Source organism: Alligator mississippiensis, chromosome 8, assembly GCF_030867095.1.
Source record: "Alligator mississippiensis isolate rAllMis1 chromosome 8, rAllMis1, whole genome shotgun sequence".
NCBI classification, from domain to species: domain Eukaryota; kingdom Metazoa; phylum Chordata; order Crocodylia; family Alligatoridae; genus Alligator; species Alligator mississippiensis.
The window spans coordinates 27,819,423-27,840,434 of NC_081831.1; the positions used below are offsets into that span (position 1 = coordinate 27,819,423).

The 21,012-nt window shown below is 50.6% G+C and overlaps 1 protein-coding gene across 12 annotated transcripts in view; it reads right to left on the minus strand.

The window, feature by feature from the left end:
• The window catches only part of LOC102561834 (probable DNA double-strand break repair Rad50 ATPase), a 72,105-nt gene that overhangs the window by 40,875 nt on the left and 10,218 nt on the right, over positions 1–21,012 (minus strand). For 4 of the 12 annotated variants that reach the window (XR_009463908.1, XM_059732546.1, XM_019495676.2 and 1 more), the window contains exons 1-8: positions 5,406–8,111; positions 3,586–3,731; positions 3,326–3,452; positions 1,378–1,428; positions 1,202–1,279; positions 1,011–1,067; positions 570–629; positions 405–469 (exon numbers count right to left, since the gene is read on the minus strand). Coding sequence is in view for 11 of the 12 variants with exons in the window: in XM_059732546.1 (XP_059588529.1) it covers positions 405–469; positions 570–629; positions 1,011–1,067; positions 1,202–1,279; positions 1,378–1,428; positions 3,326–3,452; positions 3,586–3,731; positions 5,406–5,945 (1,124 nt within the window). In the remaining variant the exon portion in view is untranslated. Of the gene's footprint in view, positions 1–404; positions 470–569; positions 630–1,010; positions 1,068–1,201; positions 1,280–1,377; positions 1,429–3,325; positions 3,453–3,585; positions 3,732–4,867; positions 5,087–5,249; positions 8,112–12,163; positions 12,234–12,808; positions 13,033–14,173; positions 14,283–21,012 lie in introns of those variants that run through there. The other 8 variants (XM_059732550.1, XM_059732549.1, XM_059732551.1 and 5 more) reach the window with 8 other exon arrangements.

The window sequence follows — 21,012 nt, forward strand, 5'->3', positions numbered from 1 at the left end:
CACCTGCCCCCAGTGTGTCCATAATGGTGCCATCTTAGTTTACCCCAAATGGAAACCCAACCCATTGGCCATGATGAAGCCAACTTGGTATATCCCAAGTAAAGACAGTCCCCATTGGCCAAACTGGAACCAATTTGGTTCAGTCCAACTGGGAAATCCCACCATATACCATGATGGAGGCAAGTTGGTTCATCCCAACTAGAGGCATTCATAATTGGCCATGATGGAGCCATCTTGATACATCCCAACTAGGTAAGTTCTCCACTGACCAGGATAAGCCATCTTGGTTCACCCCAACTGTAGACCACCCCATTAACCATTATGGCACCATCTTGGGTCACTCCAACAAGTGAACCCCCATCCATGGACTGCCTTGGCTCCCTATGACCCCACCCTCAACTCACAGTGCCTTCTGCTGCTCAGAGTCCTCCAGTTCATCCTGCAGTTGGTTGATCTTGCCCTGCAGAACCTGGGTGGGCAACCAATAAGAATACCCAGTGTTGATTTTTGACCTTTGACCTCTTCATCCCTGACCCTCTGCCCCCAAGGCCGCAATCCCCCTGCCTTACCTCCTTGATCTCTGCATGCTCCCGAAGGATCTCCTCCAGTTCAGCTGACCGGTGCTGCTCCTAGAAGGCAGCCACAGCCCACAGTGGCCAGAGGGCCCCCATTACCCCTTCCCTAGCTATCCCAGACTCTGTACAGCTCCCATGAGGATCCTGAAGAGCAGGGAACCCCACTGCCCACCCTTAAGGGGAAGCCACGGCTTTCAGGGAAACCAGGTGTCTTGGATCTCTTCTGGCAGGCCATGGCCAACAAGAGATTCAGGCATGGATCCCCTAAATCCCCTAGAGGGACACTGAAAGCTGCAGGCTAAAGGATGCGACCAGGGTCACTTAGGTGAGTCTGTGGCAGAAAGCAGGGGGATCCCAGGCCCCAGGGGGCAGACACTGGGGGGCAAAGGCTGCTGTGGACCCTGGCTGGGATCTCTGAGGCCACAGGAGTGTTACCTTATCCAGTTCCTTCTCCCTCTTGTCCCATTCATCCTTGGCTTGTTGCAGGTCGACCTGGTGGTAGGGTGGGTGTCAGGGGCAAAAAGGTATCCCAAATCGCCCAGGCCAAGACTGGGGGGCACCAAGCACTGTAGCAAACCTGGAACCTGGGATCAGGGGGTGCTGGGCACTGTACAAACTCCTCTCACCTTCAGCTGCTTGAGGGCTCGTTCCGCTTCCAAAAGCTGCTGGTGGGTCCGGAAATTGCCTTTGGTCAGACCCAGGTTCTATAGGGGTCAGGAAAGACCTCAGACCAATGCCTCCCAGTTCCACCTCCCAGTACCATGCACTTCATCCCAGTTCCCCTGCCCCTAAACCACCCTACCTCTGTCATCAGCTCCTGGATGCAGCATCTCAGCTCTTGCTTCTCAGCCTCCTGCAGAGATGGATGGATGGACAGGGAGCCTGGGGCACTTCAGGGACCCTGCTGAGGCTACTCAGGCATGGGGGGCATGGCCTGGACTAACCCTGCCCCCAAATACCTCTCTCCAGGTCCCTGTTACCAGTGCCCTATAGACCCCTGGTAAATCCAAGGTTGCCATGAGAGGCAATGAATATTCAATAGGGAAAGGGAGTCCACATGGGGTGTGCTAAATACTCAGCACAATTGTTGCATATAGAAATAAAGCATGGGCTATTAATTAGAAGATAAACCAGGGCAACTATACATTGAAGATCCTGAATATTCGAGATAGCTGTAACATATGGAAACAGGGCACTGAATATTCATGAGACATCTTGATAAGGTGAAAGAAAACCTGACTCTTTTAAGCAGACTCGATAGTCAAAAGAGTTGCTGAATATTCAATAGGTTAAATTACTATTCAATTGACTTTATGAATATTCAAGAGGTCTACTGAATATGGAAATACAGTGCTGAGTATTGATCAGACATGGCCAATAGTAAAGGGGGTCAAGAATATTCAGTACCTTCCCAATCATGAAGGGAGATGATGCATATTCAACAGGATTGTGACTATTCATTAAAGATCCCACCTATTCATAATAAGGCTGACTAAATAGTGAAAGATAATGATGAATATTCATTAGAAATACTAATTAGTCAAGATGAACCATGAATATCATTCGATGTCTCAGTCAAGAGGTCTACTGAATATATAAGAGGGGTGCTGATTATTCAAGAGAGATTATGACTCTTCATTGAATCCCCCAAATATTAAGAAGGGGGACTAAATATGGAAATACAGTGGAGTCACATCTTACGCGGGGGTTAGGGTCTGAAGTCAGCGCGTAAGACGAAAATCATGTAAGGCAAAAATCGGTGACTATACACGGGGTGGGAAGGGGAACGGGGCTTGAGTTTGCACGTGGCACCGTGCTTAGAGCTGTGCAGCTGGCAGCAGCGGCGTAGCACGGGGTGGTGGTGGTGGGGATGGCGGCGTGCTGCCCAGCCACCACCACGCTGACGCCTGGCTCCTGGCCACACAGCTCTGGGCACGGCTCCATGGCGATAGCGGGATGTTTTGGAGGCTGTAGCCGTCACCGCCATAATGGGCCTCCAGGTAAGCAGCAGCACCGCATGCAAACTAAAGCCCCGCCCCCTTCCCACCCCACATATAGTTGAATTCACATAAGTTAAATGCGCGTATGATGCGACTGACCTGTACTATACTGAATATTCCTTAGCAATACTAACTAGTGAAGCTGAACCCTAAAGAGCCATGAGATGTCCCAAACAGTAAAGAGGGGATGCTGAATATATAACTGGGCTCCTGACTGTGTAATAGAAGCACTGAATTTTCAAGAGAGGTGCTGAATATTCAGTAGTGACACCAAATATTCAATAGGAGTACTGTATATTTAATAGGGATGCTGAATATTCAAACAAAGGTATTGAGTATTCGGTTGCGATGGAAAATATTTAATGGAGTGCTGTATATTTAATAAAGGTACTGAATTTTCAATAGCAATGCCAAATGTTTAATGGGGTGCTGCTCTATTGAATAGGGATGGTGAATTTTCAACAAGGGTGCCAAATATTCAATAATAGTATTAAATATTCAATAAGGGTACTGAATATTTACTGTAATAGGGTCCTGAGGGGTCATAACTATTCATTGCATACCTGCAATATTCACCAAGGTGATTGAGTCTGGAAAGGCAATGCTGACTATTCATTAAAAACACTGCCTGGGGAAAACCAACCCTGAATGCAGTGCAACTATAAATGATTCAAGCAGGGTACTGAATATTCGTGAGGGCTAATTAATAATCAAGAGGGATAGGGCGTCAGACAGACCCCTGCCACTTACGAGACACTGCCTCTGCTGCTTGAGGACTTTGATCTCCTGCTCCCTCTCAGCCAGGCTGGTCTGAAGGGCACTGAGCTCCTCCAGGATCCCATCAGGCTCCTCTGACATTGTCTGGGTGTGCTGCAGCCTGTGGGAAGTGAGGGGAGGGGCTGTGGATCATGCCAGGCACTGTACAGACCCCTCAGGCCAGAATCAGGGGGTGCTAGGAGTTGTACAGATCCCCAAGGCCAGGATCAGGCTGTGTGTACATGCCTCCTGACCTAGCCACTTCCTCCTTGAGCTGGCTCTGGTCCCTCTGGAGCTGCCCGTGCTCCTTCTCCAGCTGCAGGAGTGTCTCCACCAGCTCCTGATTCTCATCCCGCTGCCGCTCCAGGGCCAGGCGCAGGTCCTCAGCCTCCATGGTGGCCTGGGGAGTGGGGGGAAGGGGGGGATAAAATACGCCATTGGGTGGGGGAGGGGCAGGGCATCTTCCTGGGTCCTTTGGCACACCCCCCAGGTTTCTCAATTGCTATGAAAACTGCAGGGCCCCAACCCTGCACGCTCCCGTCCACCAGGGACAGGGCTCACTCTATAGTCTGAGGTGTAGCTCCCCAGGTCCCCAGCTCCCCTGGCAGAGCAGCCCCAGCCACTGCCCCCACCTGCCCCCCAGGGCTTACTGGTTGCCCACCTAGGCTCTATGACATCACAGCACCTCCCTGAGTTGCTACAACATCACTGCACCCCTCTGCTGTTACTTCACCCCCTCCCATAGGGTTATGATGCCACTGCCCCCTCTCCAGGGTTCTATGATGTCATTGTTCCCTCTCATATTGTTCTGACATCACTTGTCCCTCTCCCAGGGTCCTGTGATGTCATTACTCTCTCCCATAGGGGTCTATGATGTTACTGCCCTCTCTCCAAGATTCTATGATGTCACTTCTTCCAATAGGGTTCTATGGTGCTGTACATGCCCCCAAGGGTGAGACAATAGGACACCATGCACTATAGACTCCCCAGACTGGGAATGGGAACAGGCACTAGCTGCTGTACAGGGACCCCCCGCCCCACCCCCAAGGCTGGGATAACACAGAAGGAGCTAATCCAGCATCAGCTGGATATTATCACCCTCTGCTGTCCATTGTAGGGGCCTCACAGGCAGGGAGGCAGAGAATTGTCATGACCCAAAGGGTATGATTTTGTGTGTGCTTCGGCACTGCAGAATTATTTCCCGCCACATGGAGCTTTCTTTGCACGGTGCAATTCTCAGTTGCAGAGAGAAAAACCCCTGTACAAAGGAGTTCCCACCACCCGTATGTAAATTTGTTTCCCACTATTGGCTGTTTCTAAATTATTCCCACGTGGCGGCTAGCGATTGGCTTGCTAGTTGTATAAGAGGCTTGAGCAGTTTCCGCCCAAGTTGGAGGACTTCACATTCATCTCGTGAAGAACTCTAAGCGCGCTGTGGAGCCTAACAAACTCCGCGTGTGCCTTAGAGGAGGATACAGGGGCCTGATCAACCTCTAGCCTCTCCCTGTCACCGCACAATCCCTCGACGTACCCTACCTTGCGCGCTTTCATGGAGAGTCACCTTTCGGACTCTCATTTCGGATGGTCCACGGAGCCTAGCAAACTCCGTGAGTGGTATCCAGAGCTCTGTTCATGTTTGTTTAGCGGAGCCTAGCAAACTCTGCTCGTGTGTCTTCAGTGGAGCCTAGCAAACTCCGCTTGTGTTTGTTTGTAACTGCAACTCAAGAAAGTTTTTCCTGCCTGCGCTGCGACCACCTACGGTGTAAGTAAAACAATCTTTAATCAACCTCTACGCATCAGTGCCTAATTCTAGTTCACCGTGCCGACCTTTTCCTCGGCCCACGTGCCCGGGCTGCTGGCCACAGCCCCTCGGCCACGACAAGAATGAGAGAGGAAGCCATATAAACCTCCAACAAACCCCTTTAATCCTCTGATGTCTGTCCAGGCCTCTTTCAAGGGCTCCCACATAGGGGTGAAGGAACCTTCTGGGGGCCGCAGCACTGGTCCAGATGTCAGCAATGCCTTTACCTGGCTTGAAGACGCACCATATCATATTTTCTCACAAATAACTCACCTGCAAATATAAGAGGTGTCTTGACTTGGAAAGCCTAGGAAGGATGCTGTCACCGTGATGACCCAAAAAGGATGGGAAAGGCATGATTTTGGTTTGGAATGGAATGCAGAAGGGTAAGGACAAGAAGAAAGAAGACACCAAGAAGAAGGAGGAGGAGAGGAGAATGAGAAGAATGAAGAGAAGATCAAGGAGAACAAGAAAAACAAGAACATGGATAACAAGAACAAGGAGAAGGAAAATGAGGAGAACAAGGAGAAGGAGAACAAGGAAAAGAACATGGAGAAGGAGGAAGAGAAGAATGAGGACAACAAGGACAAGAACAAGGAGAAGAATGAGGAGAACAAGTAGAAGGAGAAAGAGAAAAAGAAGAACAAGAAGAAAAATAAGAATAAGACAAACAAGTGTAACCCAGGCGGTACTCCAAGAGGTACCCCCTCTCCAATTGAAGGGATCAAAGCAGGTGCACAAGTGCTGTGGGAGGTGTAGGGACTCTCTTCTCCCTATAGAGCAGAGCAAGACCATCAATGGGGCCTTAACCATATACCTTTTAATGAATGAACAGTACTGGGAACATAACAAGCATAAACCAGGGGGTATAGGGAACACTACAATGCCCCAAGGGGGCAGGACTCAACACAGGTTAGACACTTACAATCATTGACAAAAGACAGGGTTAACAAAATATAAAACACAAACAGCACAACAAACAATACAGGTTGGTGAAAAGGAATAAAATACAAAATGTCAAACAACAAAGAATATAGGGCCTAGGTACCTGGAGGTGGGGAAAGAGGGAAAACACAATGGCCCCTTTCCACTGCAACAAGGATTTCTCCCTGTTACTTCACTCACACCAAGTCACCCCAGCTGGGACTTGACCTCAGATCTCCTACATGGTAGGCAGAAACAATACCATACAACCACCAGTGCTAGCACTGCTTTAAGCTGCAAGGGGTCTTGACCTTCCAGGAGCCCCAGCTTCATGTCAAGCTTCCTGGCCTCTTATTGGAGGAGCTGGAAGCAGAGCTGGGAACTTCTCAGGTCACTGCTCAAATCCTTGCTGGAGCTGGGGAGCCTCTCCTGCTGGCCACAGCCTCCCATAAGGGATCCTGGAGCCCAGCGGGAAGCCTCTCCTGCCAGCCACACGCTGTGCTGCTGAGGGTCCAACTGCTGCCTGCAGGTCCCACTCCTTCAGGGTCTTCTGGGGCAACTGCTTCCACCCTGCTGGCCTAGCTCTTGCCAGCTCTTTGAAGCTCCTTCCTTGTGGTCCCTCACTGGTCTCCCCTGAGTCAGCCGTGCTTCCCCTTTCATCCCCCTCCAGGTGACCCAAGGGGCCAATCAGGCGACATGGAGGGTCAGTCTCTGGGGCCTGATTGGTGAGGAAAGGGAATCCCAAGTCCTCCAATCAACTTTTGCCCCTTTAAAGCCCCTGGGCTGTCATTGCCAGCTAGCCTGTCACACAAGAACAAGAATAAGGAGAACAAGGAGAAGAACAAAAACAAGGAGAAAAGGAAGAGCAATAACAAGAACATACCATGTTTCTCATGCAACACACCTCAACATAAAATATGCACCTTGTTTTTCATAGTTTCATAGTAGTTAGGGGTCAGAAGGGACCTAAATAGATCATCTAGTCTGACCCCCTGCCACTGGCCAGAGCACATGCTGGTATCACACGACCCCAGACAGGTGCTCATCCAACCTCTTTTTGAATTTACCCAAGGTAGGAGTGAGGACCACTTCCTTAGGAAGTTGGTTCCAGATCCTAGCCACCCTAACAGTGAAATAGTGCCTCCTAATCTCTAACCTGAACCTATTCTCCAGCAGCTTCTGGACATTGTTCCTCGTTACCCCAGCTGCTGCTGGGGGGAATAAGACCCTTCCTATTTGCTGCTGATCTCTCCTGACAAGTTTGTAGGCAGCCACCAAATCCCCCCTCAGCCTCCATTTGCTGAGGCTGAAAAGGTTCAGGTCCCTCAGCCTCTCCTCATAGAGCCTGCCCTGTTGCCCTCCAACCAAGCGGGTGGCCCTCCTCTGAAACCTCTCAAGGCAGGCCACATCCTTCTTAAAGTGTGGTTCCCAGAACTGGACGCAGTACTCCAATTGAGGCCGGACCAATGTTGCGTAGACGGGGAGTATCACCTCTCTGGATTGGCTTGAGATGCATCTTTGGATGCACGATAAGGTGCGGTTGGCTTTGCTGGCTGTGGCCTGGCATTGGCAGCTCATGTTCATCTTGGAGTCAATAATGATGCCAAGATCCCTTTCTGCCTCTGTGCTCACAAGGAGGGAACTCCCCAGCTTGTATGTATGCTGTGGATTCCTTCTCCCCAGGTGCAGCACCCTGCACTTATCCACATTGAAGCACATCCTATTACCATCCGCCCACTTCTGTAGTCTATCTAAATCTAATTGCAACCTCTCTCTCCCTTTGAGTGTGCCTGCCTCTCCCCATATCTTGGTGTCATCGGCAAACTTGGACAATGTGTTTTCCACCCCCTCGTTCAAGTCGCTGATAAAGATGTTGAACAGTGTAGGCCCCAGGACCGAGCCCTGGGGGACCCCACTATTTACATCCCACCAGGTCGAGTACAACCCATCCACCACCACTCTCTGGGTGCGCCCCATCAGCCAATTTCTAACCCATCCAACTGTGTAGGCATCAATGCCACAGTTACTCAATTTATTAAAAGACATTTTTGAAAGACATTATGGAGGAAATAAGAGTTTGCCAGAGTTATATCTACTAAGAACAGGAACAGAGCCTCCTCATCTTTGGCTGACACCCTCCTTTTCCTGCTTCACTAAAACTGAAACTATTGGTGCTGCTGAAGCCTGGTCTCCAGGGCTGGACCCCTGATCTGTGAAATAGAAGCAGAGACCAGCAGCCTTAGCAGGTAGCAACATCCCCCTGTGGACTATTAGCCTCATAAATGAAGCATTGACTTAAAAAGGAGAGATGTTTATTAACACCTGTGAAGCAAAAACCAATGATCCATGAACGCAATGGCCCATCAATGGGCCATAAACTCCCTCAGATGTCTGAAGAGTTATAATATCAGGGCTCCTGTACTGGGGAGCAGGGATCAAAGCAACTGGTTATCTCACCTTCTCTGCTTAATACACATGCCCCAGTTTTGGACGGGAAGCTGATTTGGGAGGAGTAGGTGCAAGCAGTTAGGCAAGAATATACAGTAGTCACAGGCCTGTTCTTTGCAAATCAAAGGCAGTGATTCCTCTCCTCTATCTGGCACTGGGGAGGCCTCACCTGGAGTCCTGGGTCCCATCCATCCACCCTTCACTTCAAGAAGGAGGTGGATGGATGGGAGAGTCTAGTGCAGAGACACAAATGATTTAGGAGCCTGGGAGGCATGGGGACAGGCTGGAAGAATTCAGGGAATGGACTTTGGAAAGAAGCCAGAAGGAAAGGATAGAAGCAGGCTTCTCTCTGCAGCCACAGGGGATGGGACTAGGATGGAGACATGGATGAATGGATGATGTAGCTCTGGGATAGGTAACCCCTGGCACAAGTGCCAGATCATGGCATGTGAAGGCATTTTGCTTGGCACATGCACCTCAGGGCAAACAGCAAGGAAGGCACTGGGGCTGCACTGCCACAAGGATCAGGCCCCTCGAGGCTCTCTTATCGTCCGCCCCTGGCACATCAACATCTTACAAGTTGAGGTTGGGTGTTTTCGGCACTCTGCCAAAAAAAAGTTGCCAGCCCCTGGTCTAGCTATAGATAGAAAAAGAGGTCACCTCTAGTTCAGCCCCCTCCCAGAGTCAGGATCAGCCTGTCAAAGCTGGGGGCTGCAGGTTGAGAGTGAGAGGTACCAGCAAGGCTGGCAGGGCTGCAAATTGGGAGTGAGGGGCAGTGGCCCCTCAAAATTAGCCCCTCCCCACACCAGCTTCTCAGCTCCCTCCATCTCTGCCCCTCTCTGTCTCTCTAAATTCCCTTAATGTTCTCCCATGGTAGGGGGAGCTGAGGGGGGTGTCATGCTCTTAGCTCCCAGCTCCTTGTTACTGTGGATCCTCCTGGAGCTCATTAGCCATGGCCCTGATTGGTTCCATGGGAAGCCATTAAAAAGTTGCCCCTGACTCTAACAAGGCATTCAGGGAGCCAGGGAAAGTGTTTGAGTGTGGAAGCAATTAGAGATGGAGAGGAATAAATCATTCATTGATGCAGGGGTTTTCAACCTTTTTTAATAGGTGCATCCCCGGTGGCCAGGGTGGGGGATGGGTGGAAGGGGGGTAGCGTGCGGCCAAATGTGGAGCTGCGGCAGCGTGGACTGGCGGGTAGCAGCAGAGGCCACCACGTGTCAGCTCCCCCCACCAACATACAGGCAACGCCTGTGTGGCCTGCCAAGGGGTGCTGCTGCCCTCGCCTTCACCCAGCCCTGCTCCTGAGAGATGGTGGTATGGGGCAGTGAGTGGTGGTGCTCCACCCCTGCCCACCTGCACATACCCCCTGGGACCTTCCCAAGTACTCCCAGTTGCCAACCCCTGCATTAGTGAATATGCCTCACCCCTGACCTGCAGTCCCCCCACCCCCCTGCCCCTCACTTCTTACCCACAGCCCATCCCCACCCTGCTGCTGCCCCTCACCCTCAACTCATAGCCCCCTGCCCTCCTGGGATGCAATTTGTGGGCTTGGACAAGAGGACAGTGACCCACCACCCACCCAGCCTTCCCCTATAGGGCTGTGACCCCCCCCCCCCCGCAACACACACACACACCTCGACCCCATAGACCCGTTTTCCACCCCTTGTCCCCTATGGGCCTGTTTCCTTCCACCATGGGCCAGGTCTGTTGTGGTGCCTCCATATTAGGCCCTTTCTCTTCCCCTACCCCATAATAGGGCCTCTCTCTGCCCCCTAGCCCTATATTGGGCTCTGCCTCTTCCCCTACCCATAAGGCCTTTTTTCCTTCCCTGCCCCCATATATGGGCCTGTTTCCACCCTCCCAGCCTTTACAACCTCTCTCCATAAGGCCCTCCCTCCCCCCCACCTTATATAAGGCCATGTCTCTGCCCCTTTCTGCCATATAAGGCCTTCTATGCACCCCTAAACACACACACAGCCCTATCTCCACCCCCTACTTCCATATAAGACCCTGCCTCATTACCTACCTCCATAAGGCCTTGACCTCCATATAAAGCCCCAATTCCTTTCCCTGTCCCCATATAAAACCCAAACTCTTCCCCCTAGCCCCATATAAGGCTCCATTTCTCTTCTATCCCCATATAAAGCTAGGCCCCATCCCCATATGGGCCACGGCTCACCCCCCACTTCATATAGGGCTGAGTTACCCCCATATGGAGTTATCTTCCCTCCCTGACACCCCCTCCCCCCCAGTTTGAGGGCAGTGGTAGTACCCAAGTGCCACTTAGGGATGGGCCACTACCCTCTGGGGAGGTGGATAATTACCCCCTCCAGAGACACCCAGATCCCAATTTGGAGGGGGGGAAAAAAGAGCCCTGGATCGTAGGGACAAGGGTTTATTTCCAGGCAGATGAGTGAGTTACCTCTTTGTCATGCCCCCATCACTCCCAGGCCACACAGGCCCATCTTCCTTCCATAGACCCCCACACACCCTCCCTTCCTCTTTCAGTCCTTCTGTCCATCTGTCTATCCCTCCATCCATCCCATCCATCTGTCCATTCATCCACACCTCTATACATCTGTCCATTCCATCACTCCTGTCCCTCAATCTATCCCCACACACCCTCTATCTATCCATCCCTTTACAACCTCTCTCCATCCATCCATCCATCCATCCATCCATCCATCCATCCATCCATCCATCCATCCATCCATCCATCCACCCACCCATCCACCCACCCATCCACAGGACTAGAAGGATCTCATGAGAACATCCTCAGGGGCTGCACTTCACAGGAGGTTTCCACACATGTCCCTGAAGGCAGATTCAAGCAGAGCATGCCTCCATGGGAATTGACAAAGGCTGAATTGACATTTACCACTCTTCCATGGCTCCCAGGATAAGGCACAGAGGTCAGTGAGGATAGACCAGGCCCCCCATTGGTGTGAGTGCCAGGCACTGAGGGGGGGATGCCTCTGGCAATGAGGTTTCCAGGTGACTGTGTAGGAGCTGGGAAGGGGGTGGGTGGGGAGATGATCTCTAAGAAGAGGATGGGGGGTGAATAACAGAATTGGGGTGACACTGCAAAGCAGCCAGGGGCCAGGAGAGGTAGATAGGCGGGTGAGGGACAACAGAATCCAATATAAAAGCAATGCAAGAGTTGCATTGCATTGCAATATAATACAGCAAAGGAAAGCAGACAATGCTAATTTAATCCAATGCCATCCAACCTAATCTAACCTAATTCAGGCCCATCTGAAATAAAAATGCAAGACAAACACATCTGATCTCATAAGGCCATGCACAATATATAAATGCAAAATATAAAATACAGAGCAATGCAGGAGCTTATTACAGTGGCATGCAAGGCAATAGAAAACAAAGGTCATTTCATCCAATCCAAGAGATGCTTGCGCAATTCAAAATGCTCAAAATAACAGTAACAAAAATGTAACAATATGCTGATAAATCTGAACAAAGCTAAAAGTAATAAGCAAGGCTAAGCCAAAATATCCAGTGTTCATGCCATACAGTTTCCAGCATCATGTGCAGTTTCCATATATATATATATATAATGTTAAATTATTGGTCAGGTTCAATTCATGATGCACAAACATCAAAAATAGAAGAACACAACAACAAATACAAATTAATACTCATTCTCCTTCATCGGTGTTTAAAAGCCACTGATCTTTTAGTCCATCGGTGTCATTGGGCATCCTGTAGCTTTCAAATACAGTTGGGGAGAAGAATCAAAATGGGTACATGTATTTCAGTTAAAGTTATTCAATGGTGTATGAAATTTAATATATTAAATGTATTTCATATACCACTGGACTAATACAGTTAATGATAGACACCAGTCCAATTCACTTGGAATCCAATGTATTTTGGGTTTTTTTCCCCTAGTTATAAATACACTAGCCAATTGCCCATCAAGAATGACGGCGGGGGGGGGGGGGGGGGGTGGCGAGTGTGGGGGATGGAGACCTGGGAGGAGCAGGCTCAGGGCCAATGCTGGGGAGGGGTGTGGGGGAGGAGTGGGCATGGGCCCGAGTGGGAGAGGATGCCCACTCTTTCTTTCCCACAGCTCCTACTGTGGCTGCATTGGGCTGGGCCCACTGCTCCCCCCCTGCCGTGGTGAGCCAGCTTTTCCCCCGCTTGGGCCCGAACCCCCCAGCAGAGGGTCTGGGCCCACTCCCTCTCCCCATTGTGTTGGGCCCGGGACCCACTCCCCTCCCCGCCACATTGAGCCTGGGCCCACTCCCCCTCCCCCGTGTTACCTACAGGGCTGGCCTCACCTCCGCTTCCATTTGCTCTGTTGCTGCTGCCTCCAGGGAGCCAGGCAGGTGGGAGGGCAAGGCCAGCTGTGCCAGCATCGCCCCCACCCCGCCCGCTCCATCCCCTGTATCCCTACCATCATGGCGATGGGCTGCCTTCTGTCAGAATGCTTCTTTGCACTCTGATTGGCTGTCAGTAGGGAGGGAAAGATTGCAGAAAGACCTGGATCGGCTGCAGGGATGGGCTAAAAAACAGGATGCGTTTCAATACTGACAAGTGCAGGGTGCTGCACTTGGGCAGTAGTAACCAGCAGCACACTTATAAGATGGAATCTCCCTTCTTGAGAGCACGGAGGCAGAAAGGGATCTTGGAGTCATCATTGACTCCAAGATGAACATGGGCCAACAATGCGAGGTCACGGTCGGCAGGGCTAACCGGACCCTATCGTGCATCCGCAGGTGCATCTCAAGTAGGGCCAAGGAGGTGATCCTCCCCCTCTACGCGACACTGGTCAGGCCACAGCTGGAGTACTGTGTCCAGTTCTGGGCACCCCACTTCAAGAGGGATGTGGACAACATTGAGAGGGTCCAGAGGAGGGCCACCTGCATGATCCGGGGACAGCAGGGCAGACCCTACAATGAGAGGCTACGGGACCTGAACCTGTTCAGCCTTCACAAGAGAAGGCTGAGGGGGGACCTGGTGACCATCTATAAACTCACTAGGGGGGACCAGAAGGGTTTGGGGGAGACCTTGTTTCCCCTAGCGCCCCCCGGGATAACAAGGAATAACGGCCACAAGTTGTTGGAGAGTAGGTTTAGATTAGACATCCGTAAGAACTACTTCACAGTTAAGGCGGCTAGGATCTGGAACCAACTTCCAAGGGAAGTGGCGCTGGCTCCTACCCTGGGGGTCTTTAAGAAGAGGCTTGATGCCTACCTGGCTGGGGTCATTTGAGCCCAGTTTCCCTCCTGTCCAGGCAGGGGATCGGACCTGAAGATCTACAAGGTCCCTTCTGACCCTACTTCTATGATTCTATGATTTGGGAAATTGGAATTAGGACCTTTACCAAAAAATATTTCCAAATGTGAGATCAAGGGATGCTAATACCCTTGTTAAACTTTAACCAAGTTGCCATTTTAAAAATATTTTTTTTCCTTTTAAAGGGACTATTTTCCCCTCATAATTTTTATTTAAAAAGTTTTTTCCATATCTTTATTGCTGGGACATTATAAAATCTTTAAGGTATTTGGATAAAACAATACTATTGTTCCTATGAATATCAATTCCAAATTATAACAGCATGTTTGTCCCAAGGAAATAATCAAAAACAACATTATCCAAATTTAATACTTAAAAAACAAACAAACAAAATACAAACATTTTACCTTCTTCTATAACTGCTGCAACTTCAGAGTATTTTGCTATAGCAGGAGCAGTGGTTACTGCATTCAAAGCTCTGAAGTTTATTGTCAGTTTTCAGGTTTTCTTCTTTGCCTTCAAAAGAGACCAAATTGGGGAGCTATACATATTAAACATTTATACTATTTCCTAACTTAAACTATCTATTATAACTTACAGTATGGGGCAAGCAATTATTTTGGGGGGAAGGCTGCTTACCCAGTTTTGGCAAGCTGTGGAGGGCTGCATGGGTAGCCCTGCCCCTTGACAGGTGCCCAGCCCCCTGGTCACCATCTTGGGACCAATGTCTTGGGACCAATGTTTCAGAGCCAGCACCAGTGGGTCCCAGAGCAGGGTGCAGGCTGGCAGGAGTCTGTGGAGCCAGGCTGGGCTGCACCAGCAGGGAGAGGGGGGAGCTGACCCGGCTCCATAGTGCCCCTGCTGGCCAGGACCCTGTACCCCTGCTGCCCTGCTCTGGGCCCCGCTGGCGCTGGCCCTGGGGCACCGGTGCAGGCTCTGTGCTTCTGCATCCACTCACTCCCAGGGCCCCCCCCAGCCCTGCAGTACAGGTTGGGGGCAGTGTGCAGCCCCCACCCCCTGCTCTGCAGCAGGGAACAAGCTGGTGCTGAGTAGGGGGAAAAGCAGCCTCTCCCCCACCCACCCCATGGCCAGCACTCCTTCCTGCGGCTGCTCGCAGCACACACGGGGCTGTTGTGAGCAGGCACTGGCAGTACTGCGTGGGCTGCAACCGGTTGCAGCGCGGGACACCGGGCACGGAGCGGGGGAGGGGCCACTTTTCCCGCGCTCAGCACCAGTTTGTAACTCACCCCCACTGCCAGCCTGGGCCCTGCGCCAGCTCCGGGCTCGGCCATCAGGGCTGTGCAGCAGAGGCAGCAGCTGCTGCAGCCCCACCCCCGCTTGCTGCGCCGGGCAGTGTTTGCCACCGCCGCTTGTGTGCTGCCCAGCTCACGAGCTTCAGGCGGACAGCAGCAGCAAACGTTACCAGGTGTGGCAAGTGGTGGGGCTGCAGCAGCTGCTGCCACTGCAGTGCAGCCCTGACGGACGAGCCCGGAGCCGGCGCAGGGCCCAGGCTGGCAGCGGGGGCGGGTTACAAGCTGGTGCTGAGCGTAGGAAAAGTGGCCCTCCTCTGCCCCATGCCCAGCACTCCGCACTGCAACCACTCATAGCCTGCATCGGGCTGCCTGGGCCTGCTCAGGACAGCCATGCACAGGCTGTCAGCAGCTGCAGCAGGGAGCACCGGCTGGGGGGGGACACGGACTTTCTACTGCCCCTGGTTTCTGTCATTTTTGACAAGAACCAAAGACAGATAAATATTAATTTTCTAAATTTTTTAGGGGTCCTACAGCCAGATAGAATGGCCTTGCGGGCCATATTTTGCTCCTCCTCCTGGCCGTTAGAGTAGATCATTTACTTCAGCCTCTAGTGAATATTTACACTGTCTTTTGGGGGGGGGGGGGGGGTTTGATTTCTCATTTAAAACACACAACTGTATCGTGCCACATTTCATTATTTCTGCCTGCGCCTTAAGAAATGCCTTCATTTACTTGTCTTGATTAACTCTATCAATTACAGTAAGAGTCTGAGTTTTCAGAACCATCTTTTTTTTGTCTTAACAAGCTGTTAACACTTTCCTCTATAAAAGATTCACAGTATTCATGGAGAGTGAGGCGAAGTAAAAAAACCCAACGTTTCTCACCCCCTTTACCAATGACATTGAAGATACTTATACTTTCAGCAGTTTCTTCCGCCTTGCAATACACCACAGAACACACATGCCACATTGCTCACACTCTGTTTTGCACCAACACCTTAACAAAGCTGCTTACTCATTAGGCTTCTATTTCTGTTACAAACATTCACAGTTTCCAGCACAGTGGTTAATTTTCTTTACTACTGACTTCTTATGGGACCAGCAATAGAAAAGTATTTTACTTAACCACCTCAGACACTCTCTGAGATCAAGTTACACCTCTCTTTCAAGGTTGTGGTGGGCAAGTTTGTTATTACCCTGAAATAAAATAGTTTTCTGATAGCATACTGTTAGGTTAACAATAATTTAGATTATTGAGAAGTATTAGATTTGCAGCTGAATACAAGGCATAACCTGTGGCCTAGCAATGCTGCTGACCACAAGGCAGAATAATAGCTAAGCCAGCCATTTATTTATGTTAAGTAATCATTTTAACTGTGTTAACCATTTTCTGAGTGAAATGCAGCAAGTAAATTTGTATAAGTCTATGTGCTGTAAACCAGATACAGCAAGGAACAAGATAAGACAAAGAAGCCATTATTCTAAGTACAGTGATCATGTCCTTAAGAAACATCTAGTACTGTGCAAGTTTTTGCTAAGGTATCATAATGTTACTGTTACTTAACTTCTTCAGCTTTTAGAAAAATGCTAGCTTAACAGAAATATGCTGTTATGAAGATTTGTGAAGCACCGCCCAAGTATTGCTTTTGTTAACCCTGTAGTCTTGCCTTGTTGTAAAAAGTATAAAAGAACGCCCCACCCTTTAGGGGGGGCCATTTCGCCTCTTTGCTGGCTTATAATCATTGCTCGAGCAAATAAACTGCAGTAAAGCCTTTACCCATGTTGCCTAGTTCCTATGCAGCTAGACAACAAACTCCAGAGAGTTTTCTCCCACAACAAGGTTGCTATATTCCTTTCTGCTATAAAGCAGTTATTTCTAAAATTCCATTCTTATCCTCTGCTCTGCTGTGGCACCAAGGTGTATTTCTGCCACATCTCTCTTTATCTTGATCTTCACCAAGAGTTTTTCTGTTGGGGTATGCTCCCCCTAGCCTTTTCCCAATGAAGGGTAACCCACAAGGCGGTGGGAGCTAGGGTTTTAAGGTGCCCTATATCCCCTTGCCCATTCCCCAGAGTGGTTATTATGCGGCATTTTGCAGAGCCTACCTTGCTACAGGTAGCTCCACCACACTAACCACACCCAGGAGGGTGGCAGTTTGAGGTCCCATCTAGGACCAAACTCTCCACTCTCCTGCTCTGGTCTTCTTCATTCCTCATGGGCACAGTTTCTCACTTCTGGGCTTCCTGATCTCTCATCGGGTTGGTGAGATCACAGGTTCCCAGCTCTGGCAGCTTTAACAGTGGTCTTTTCTCTGTGCCCCTTCTCTGGACTGCCAGATCTTCTAGGGCCCTGCAGATCCTTCATCAGATCCTTCTCTCTCTTGTCTCCCCTCAGAGCCTCTGGACTCCATCCAGCTCTATTCTCTCCTGATTTAACCCTTCCTGGACTCCAAGTTACTAACTCTGCCTCACACCTTTTGGTTTTCCACGCTCTCACAAATTCTGGCTGGGCTCTGCTCTTTAGTACCTACTCTTAATTCTTCTCTGTGCTCTGTGAGTCTGTTTTCAACCTCCCTTTAAAGAATCTCTCTCATTCTTCAAGAGGTCTTCTCTCTAGCAACTATCTGGAATACCACGTCTGAGTCTTACTTAACTTCCAGCTTTCCTTCCCTTTACCAGATTTTAACCGTATCCTTTCTGGTTTACAGACTTCACAGTCCATTCTCATCAGTGGCCCTTCTTGTCTTGCATTTTGTAAACCAGAAGTGACGTGTAGGGGGTGCACATGCACCCCCTGATTGTGGATGTGCACCCACTACAAAAAGAAGGTCGCCGCTCACCACCCCCCTCCCCAACACCACCGGTGGCATCTACAGGTGGACAGTGATCCCTGCTGGCCACCAATATGACTACTGGTGGTGTCTGCAGGTGGTCACCTCCCCTACCCCCCCGCTGCCAACAGTGCCAGTGGTCTGTAGGAGCTCCTGCTTACTGCCGCCATGCTCCTACCACTACCGCCAGCTCCTGCCACTTCCGTGCCCCCACAGCTGCTGGGGGCCCACGTCGTTCATGTTGTAAACCAATACATCCAGCAAATCCTGTTCTCTCTCTCACAGCTTGTCAGTTCTTACAACGCACACACAATCCAGCAAGCTTTTTTCTAGGACCAAGAAAGCTCCCTCTGAAAGACTGTATGTGACAGATTACACACCACACACAATCCCCTTGGAAAAGGTCTTGCTACCTCCAAAAGGAACCGCCTAAACCATGCATCCCTAGAGAAAAAACAAAACATGTCTCTGATAAGCTCACACTTCCTCTGCCCAGAGTAACCCTGGGCACTGATCTCTGTTTACACGGCTGTACCCTGATGTTTCCCCAAAACAAGATGGGCGGAGGAAAGGGGGAGGGGAGAACCAAATTTCACCTTCACTTTCCAATCATAAATTCTCTGCCACTGCCTGAGTAGATGTCCAGTAACATACCTTGTCTCTTTCTGTGCCCCCTGCGGCCTCTATTCTCCCAAGCACGCAGGATCGCAGGATCTGTCTCACATTCCTCTAACTGTCTCTGATCTCTCTGAAGCTGCACTGCCTAGATAACACTTTGCCTTGCCATAACCTGCACTTGTAATCTACACCTTACAGACTCCACACAAAACACACAAGACTGCTCTTGTAACCATCCAAAAAGACTAACTTTTCCCAAGGACCCTAGAGTCAAAGGACCCTGTTCATTCACACTGCCTTTCCACCAGAGAGATGACTTTCTCTGCTCTCTAGCTTCCTATTGCAAACACAACAGGAGGTTCTTACTTAACCCCATAACCATGTCCTCAGCCCTCCCTTCCCTGCTTCTGTCATCACCACCTGCAGGGCTGAGATGGGCCAATGCAGCAGCAGTGTGGGGAGGAGTGGTCCCAGTGAGGGTGGGGGGGAGGAGTGGGTGCATTGTGGTGGCAGCAGTGGTAGGGGGAGGGGAGGAGTGGGTCCAGACCCGATGTGGGGCGGGGAGAATAAGCAAGCCCAAGGTAGGGGAGAAACCAGCCCACCGGGGCAGTAGGGAAGCAGCAGTGGACCCAGCCCAGCCTGGCCCAGCTCAGCAGCAGAAAGGGGAGGGGAGGAGTGGGCCTCCTTCCCCACTCAGACTGAGGCCTACTGCTCCCCCAATCCCTCTCCCTGCTGCCGCCGAATTGGCCCCAGCCCACTACTCCCCACCCCCAATGCGGTGACCCAGCTTCTCCCCACCCTCAGGCCTGGGCCCACTCATCCCCTCCCCCTGCAGTGGGGAAGAGGGGAGCAGGCCTGGACCCAAGCAGCAAGAGGGAAGGGGAAACGGGCCCAGATAGGGGAGAGGCACAGGGCTCTGTCCACACCTATTCCCTCCCCCCCACTGGCATTCTTGATGGGCAATTGGCATATCATATCATATCAGCCTAAATCTGTCTGTCTGTAACGCTTTATTCGTGGTGTGACTGGCTGACAGAAACAGCCAATCAGAGTGATTCAAGCATGGGGGAGTGCCACCATGATTCTGAAGCTGCACCAAGGTTGGGACAGAGGGTGAGAGAGCCAAGGCAAGCACCCCCACCACAGCTGGCCTCACCCCCCCACCCCCCATCAGCCTGCTCCCTGGAGGCGGGGGCAATAAAGTGGATGGAATGGCGGGGCAAGGCCAGCAGTGCTGGCCTCGCCCCCCCTGCCCTGCTCCTTGCAGGTGGCAACAATGGGGCAGATGGGGGAGGGGGAGGGCAACGGAGTTGGCCTTTCCTCCCCCTTACTCCTTGCAGGTAACAGCTGCATGGTGAGGAGCGGGTCAGGAAGCCGCAGGGGGGCGAGGCCACTGGCTCTGGCCTTGGCCAGCCCCTCCCCCTTTCCATCGTCACCGCCTGAAGGGCCCAACTCGGCAGTGGTGGGAGGAATAGCAGGTGTGCTACGGTGGCAGTGGTGGGGGAAGGGGAGGAGAGGGCCTGGGCCCAATTCGGGGGAGGACCAGGCCTGAGTGTGGGGAGAAGCTGGTATTCACGCCACTAACCAGCAGATAGTGCTTGGGGATTGTTAAAGCACAATTAACTCTTAAATAGAATGTGAAATACGAACACAGACAACCCAAGTGTCGTAAAAGCAAAATCTAATTTTATTAGTACAACAAGTATTATCTTATCAGTTTCTATATTCAGAGAGAGAAAAACACTTAGTACAATGATCTCACCCAATCCCAGATGTTACTTTACTTCACAGAAAAGACGGCCACTCAGTTCCTAAAGCAAAGGGTGCATCGTTGGCTGGGATGATCTAGACAGGTGTTGAAAGCTGGATTCATGATAAAAATGATGATGACCACACACTTAACTTCCTTGCTTCCCCCTTTTATGCTTTTCCTTAACTTGACTCCTTTGACTCCTTGCTTTTGAACTGCTCTCTCTGCAGTCAGCATATTGTCCATATTTTATCCTGTCAGCCTATTCCTTTGTTCAACAGCCCCATTACGAGCATACCTCTTAATTTTGCTTTTTTCCAGTGTCTTACTTTAAGCATTGTCCATTGGTCTCCTTTATCACTTTTCATTAATATATCCAATCATTTCATCCCTCTGATTCAGCTGACTAGTGCCAAGTTCAGTTAATTTAAGCTAGTAACAAAATGATTACTATGTTGTATTAGAAGAACTTCTTACCATGATAGAAAAAGGAAAGAAACATCATGCGAGCAAACTCAAGGCCATAAGCTGCTTGCATGAAACAAGGCCAGCTGATATTGCAAACACCAGCAAAATAAAAAGTTCAGATAACGATGAGGCTATACAGAACTTTAGGCTGAATATAAAAGAAAACTTTAAACAATTCTGTATTTCACCACTCTATAAACAGGTGCAACTTTAAAGCATAAAATATGACAAGCTACCCTAGCACCGGCCTGCTGCGGCGGGGAGAGTAGCAGGCCCAGGCTGACATGGCAACAGTGGGGGGCACAGGAGGAGTGGGCTCTGAGCTGA